General features: G+C 38.5%; 1 protein-coding gene across 3 annotated transcripts in view; it reads left to right on the forward strand.

Moving 5' to 3' along the window:
• LGI1 (leucine-rich, glioma inactivated 1) overlaps positions 1-4,865 on the forward strand; it is a 44,779-nt gene extending 39,914 nt beyond the window's left edge. The window contains exons 6-8 of one of the 3 annotated variants that reach the window (XM_006831153.1): positions 914-1,083; positions 1,358-1,522; positions 3,679-4,865. In XM_006831153.1, coding sequence (XP_006831216.1) covers positions 914-1,083; positions 1,358-1,522; positions 3,679-4,514 — 1,171 coding nt within the window. In that variant the 3' untranslated portion in view covers positions 4,515-4,865. The remainder of the gene's footprint in view (positions 1-913; positions 1,084-1,357; positions 1,523-3,678) is intronic. The other 2 variants (XM_006831155.1, XM_006831154.1) reach the window with 2 other exon arrangements.
• Positions 4,866-6,000: the final 1,135 nt, after the last annotated feature.

The raw sequence follows: 6,000 nt of genomic DNA on the forward strand, positions 1-6,000 counted from the left end.
GCATCCGGGGTCTTAAAAGCTTGAGAGTAGCCATTTAAGATACAACTATTGTCGCTATGGGTTGGAATTGACTTGACGGCACTTAACAACAAAACAACAATTGGTTTGTACTCACCAGAAGCAAAAGAGGAAAGAACAAGTCATAGTTTCAGAGACGAAACCAGTTTAGAGTGCTAATAATCTACTCAAGCCATGGCCTCACCTTCCCTGAGACCAGAAGAATTGGATGGTAACTAGCCTCCACTACTCACTGTTCTGATCAGGACCACAATAGATGGACCCTGACAGAATGAGAGAAAAACATGGACCAGAATTCAACTTTTTAACAAGTACAGACTTACGGAACCAGTTGAGACTAGAGGATTCCTTGAAACTATTGCCCTGAGATACTCTTTAACTGGAACCAAAACTATTCTTAGGTCACTTTTTAGTGAAATAATAGATTAGCACCCTAAATTAAGGCTATTACCTGTGAGTACGATGCTGCATTAAAAATCTACCTATATGAGACCAAAACAGCAACAATTATTCTAAAGCAAAGATGAGAAGATAAGGGGGCAGGGAAACTAGAGCACTAGAAACAGAACCACCAGAACACAAAGAGAATGTTGACACTTTGTAAAAAAATGTAACTAATGTCACTGAATAATTTGTAGAAATTGGGAACCTAATTTTCTGTGTAAACTTTTATCAAAATTATAATAATAAAATATTAGTTTTTAAAGGATATATGAGCTAAATCTCTGAACCTCAAACTGAATGATCAGTTAGGTTCAAGGCAGATAACAAGGTGCAATGTAAACTCCAGGACCTAAAGCCAGGTTATTTCGCATGTATCAGTGGTTAAAAGAAAATTCATGCCTTTGTAGGTTTGGCCCTCAGACAGCAAAAGCAGCTGCAGTTTGTCTTTCAGGGACCTGAGGGGGAACTCATTTAATTGTGACTGTAAATTGAAGTGGCTGGTGGAATGGCTGGACCACACCAATGCAACAGTTGAAGACATCTATTGTGAAGATCCCCCAGAATACAGAAAGCGCAAAATCAATAGTCTCTCCTCCAAGGATTTTGATTGCATCATTACAGGTAATATATTCAAAATCATTCCACTTCATAAAACTAAAATACAGGCTATATGCTTTATGTGTGCAGAAACTGATTATTTTTTTACATCTTAAAAATCAACTGTGAAGTTTAATGAAAGAATATTATGAATTGTTGAAACGTGTTTAAAAGCAAAGTATAATTGCCATTCAAATGTGTTTCTCTAAATCAATGTATTTCTTGTGGATATTTGAAATCTAGCCAAGGAAAGGGGAATTTGCACAGTTATTCATCACCGTTTTCTTTATTTTTGTAGAATTTGCGAAGTCTCAAGACCTGCCTTATCAATCACTGTCCATAGATACTTTTTCTTATTTGAACGATGAGTATGTAGTCATTGCTCAACCTTTTACTGGAAAATGCATTTTCCTTGAATGGGATCATGTGGAAAAGACCTTCCGGAATTATGATAACATCACAGGTATGAGAAGCCTAATTGTATTTTGAACAGAAAGGCTTAGGCCAAGTATAGGAGAGGATGAGTGGTGTGAGGGATGAATGGTGTGAGGGAATGTTTGGCTCAGACTTAGAGTGATTTAAATCCCATCTCTACTATTTACTATGTGACCGAGGATTGTTCCTTAACCCTTAATTTTCTGATTTGTAAAATGAGAAGAATACCCGCTTCACAGGTTTGTTATGAAAATGCTTCTAACAGTTCATAGAAAAATGGAATTAAAAGATAATAAAAATCTCCCATGAACTTGAAGCCCTTTCATATGAGACCATGCAATCATATATATTTGAAGAAATTAGCATAGTATGCAGCATAGTAAATACTCAATAAAAGGTATAATATTTTTCTTTAAAGAAAAAGTATTGGGCCAGACATCATAGATTGTAATTCAAATTCTGCCACAAACTAGCTAGGCAAGCCACTTCTCTTACTGGGCTCCCTATTCCTTAACTTTAAAATAAGCAGGCTATTATAAACCAATGCATCTCAAATGTTGTTTAAAAAATATTACTTCTAAAAAATATTAATGTTGCCTTGTAACAAAAAGATTTTGTATTTCCATAATTCTATGAACCAATGTGAGCCACAACTCCCTTTGGGAGATTGTTGTTGTTAGCTGCCATTGTGTTGGGCCCTGGTTCGTGGTGACCCCAAGTGTTACATAGTAGAACTGCTACATCATGTTTTCTTAGCTGTAATCTTTATGAAAGAGAGATCCAGACCTTTGGGTTAGCAGCTAATCACAAACTACTTATGTCACTCATACAAATTTGAGGCTCTAAGACATACTGTAAGGAGCTCTAGTAGCATAGTGGTTACGAATCAGGCTGCGAACCACAGGTCAGCAGTTTGAAACTACCAGCTGCTCCACGGGAGAAAGATGAGGCTTTCTGCTCCTGTAAAGATTTACAGCTTCGGAAACCCTGTTCAGGGTCGCTATGGGTCGGAACCGACTCGATGGCACTTAACAACAACAATAAGACATACTGTAGTGAAGAAACGTGTTTTTGTACGTTTCACACTTACATGGGACCCAATTTTTTCTATGAACAATTTTAGTTAGGTGTTATCTTAAGTGTCTTCTCTATTTTAGCAATTTTTTAAGGTCTAGGTCATAAAATACAACTTGACACTCACTCTGAAATGTTTATATCAGCCTTACCTTCTAATATATTTACATCTGCTCCTAATAATACTCAAACCTCTCTATTAAAGGTCACTCTTTAGACAAAGTTTGAAGGGTCATAATTAGATTTGCTGCTGATGGTCAATCCCACTGCTCAGAGGGAGGATCAAGACAGTCTGGGGCTTACTTATTGAGACTGAGTTTGCCCAGATGAAGGGATTCCCTCCAAACTGGGATCTTCTCAGAGTCTACCTTCTTTTTTAAGGAGAAAAATGTTGCTTTCCTTCCTTGATCACTCTCAGTTTTCCAGTGGACAGTTTTCCAGGGTCTTGTGGAACCTGGACTTAACCCAGGTTCTTCTTACCTGTGTATACTTAGTTCATTAATTGTTTTGAATGAGCACTTGAGAAAGAAATAAATCATACATTTGCAGACTTGCAGAGAGCTCCTCCAAGTCCAGCTAGTCTAAGAGGACAGATATATGACTCATATGTTGTCACTATTCCCTTCTTCACCCCGACAGACATTGCTAATCTATCATGTTATATGTTCTTACAAAGCACAATGTCACACAATCTTCTCAGGATAATTCTCCAGGTAGCCACAATCAATCAGTCTATTGGTACTCAATAAACGATTGCTTTCCCTAGAATTATTTTAATTAACTTCTGGTGTATCAGGGAAAACAATGCTTTCTTTCTGCAAGAAGTGATAAAAAGAAAACCTAGACCACAAGCCATGCGTCCTGACCAAGTCATACAGGTTGAATGTCACATGACAACAAAGTTGTTGATAAAGTGTCCCATGAGACACAAAGGCACAGAACTTCAGGACCCTATAGTCACTGGGCCTTGGAGATCGACCTTACCTAACCAACCAAGGAAATCTCTTGTTTCAGGCTGATTTGGGTGGACGTTGTATGGCCTCAGCTTGTGTGTTTATATGATCCAAAGAGGATGGCCATACAATTAATCTCTCGTTTGTCTTTTCCCAGGCACGTCCACTGTGGTGTGCAAGCCTATAGTCATTGAAACCCAGCTCTATGTCATTGTGGCCCAACTGTTTGGTGGCTCTCACATCTATAAACGAGACAGTTTTGCAAATAAGTTCATAAAAATTCAGGATATTGAAATTCTCAAAATCCGAAAACCCAATGACATTGAAACATTCAAGATTGAGAACAACTGGTACTTTGTCGTTGCTGACAGTTCAAAAGCTGGTTTTACTACCATTTACAAATGGAACGGAAATGGATTCTACTCCCATCAGTCCTTACATGCGTGGTATAGGGACACTGATGTGGAATTTCTAGAAATAGCCAGAACACCTCAAACACTCCGAACGCCTCACTTAATTCTGTCCAGTAGTTCCCAGCGTCCTGTCATTTATCAATGGAACAAAGCAACACAATTATTCACTAACCAAACTGACATTCCTAACATGGAGGATGTATATGCCGTAAAGCACTTCTCGGTGAAAGGTGATGTGTACATTTGTCTGACCAGATTCATAGGTGATTCCAAAGTAATGAAATGGGGAGGTGCCTCATTTCAGGATATTCAGAGGATGCCATCGCGAGGATCCATGGTGTTCCAGCCTCTTCAGATAAATAATTATCAATATGCAATTCTCGGAAGCGATTACTCCTTTACTCAAGTGTATAACTGGGATGCAGATAAAGCCAAATTTGTGAAATTCCAGGAATTAAATGTTCAGGCACCAAGATCATTCACGCATGTGTCAATTAATAAGCGTAATTTTCTTTTTGCTTCCAGTTTTAAGGGAAACACACAGATTTACAAACATGTCATAGTTGACTTAAGCGCATGACACACCAAATTCTGTGGCTGCCATCAGAAACTTTCTACAGTACATGACCCGGATGAACTCAATGCATGATGACTCTTATCACACTTGCAAATGAATGCCTTTCAAACGTTGAGACTACTAGAACCAAGCACTACCACTATCTCCATCCTTATCTGTCCAGTCCAGTGGTGTGGAAAGTTACCTTTTATATGACAAAATTAAATTGTGTAACTGTTCTTTGCAGTGAAGATGTGTAAATAAGCGTTTAATGGTATCTGTTACTCCAAAAGAAATATTAATATGTACTTTTCCATTTATTTATTCATGTGTTCAGAAACAACTGCCAAATAAAATGTTTACATTTTCTCTCATGTCCCAAACATAATTATTTATAGATGTTGTTTTATTCTTGTGGATGGTATGTTGAGGAGATAGTTTTTTATAACAGGATTATATTTGGATCAAGAATTTATGGTGTGAATAATTACTGGAGACACAACATTGGTACTGATTATCCATAATTGATGGACAGATTTATATGTAGAGCCAGATCAGCTGGTTGGGAACATTGAAAAGTGCCTTTAAAGGTCAGGGCTTTTACAAACAGTTTGAAGTGAAATGAATTTTAAAAAGAGTGGAGAAATTTGCCTATCACAGAACACTAATCTGAAATAAAGGGCAGTAAGAACCACTGTTACCTATTTGGACTTGTTGTTGTTGTCATGTGCCGTGGAGTCGGTTCCGACTCATAGCAACACTGTATAGGGTTTCCGAGGCTGTAAATCTTTACGGGAGCAGAAAGCCTCATCTTTCTCCTGTGGAACAGCTGGTAGTTTCGAACTGCTGACCTTGAGGTTCGAAGCCCGATTCGTAACCACTGTGCTACCAGAGCACCTATTTGGATAGTCCCAGTTAAAGTCATCATTCAGGCAATTTATAGGAACAGTTAGAATCAAGATTTAGATTTTTAAAAACCATTTTCAGGGACTGTCTAAATGTCTGATTCTAGATTCATCCGACAGCTGCGAGAGATTGATATCTTTTAGCACTTGTCTCAAATATCCGTAATAGGAGGGCCTCTTAATCTAATGAACAATGGTTTTAGACACCAATTTTGGTATGTTAATGATGTGTCTCAAAGTGACTTAGCCTCTCTGAGCTTCAGCAGGTTGGTGTTTGATTTTCTAGCTTCCTGCTCCTGGATCACATGGATCCTTAGCACCTTCCACAATGCCTGTGACATAGTGGTGGCAGCGGCTGTGTGTGCCTTTGAGTCGCTTCTGATTCATAGCAACCCTGTACAGGGCTTATGAGGCTATAAATCTTTACTGGAGTAAAAAGTCTCATGTTTCTCCCTCAGAGCGGCTGGTGGATTTGAACAACTGCTCTTGCAATTAGCAGCCCAACATGTAACCCGCTACACCACCAGCACTCCTTTGTGACATCACAGGCTCTCAAAAAAGACATTTAAAGAAGCCAATGTGTCCTGTTATAATACAGTTGCGTG

The sequence above is a fragment of the Chrysochloris asiatica genome, unplaced genomic scaffold (genome assembly GCF_000296735.1).
Source record: "Chrysochloris asiatica unplaced genomic scaffold, ChrAsi1.0 scaffold00003, whole genome shotgun sequence".
Classification (NCBI taxonomy): domain Eukaryota; kingdom Metazoa; phylum Chordata; class Mammalia; order Afrosoricida; family Chrysochloridae; genus Chrysochloris; species Chrysochloris asiatica.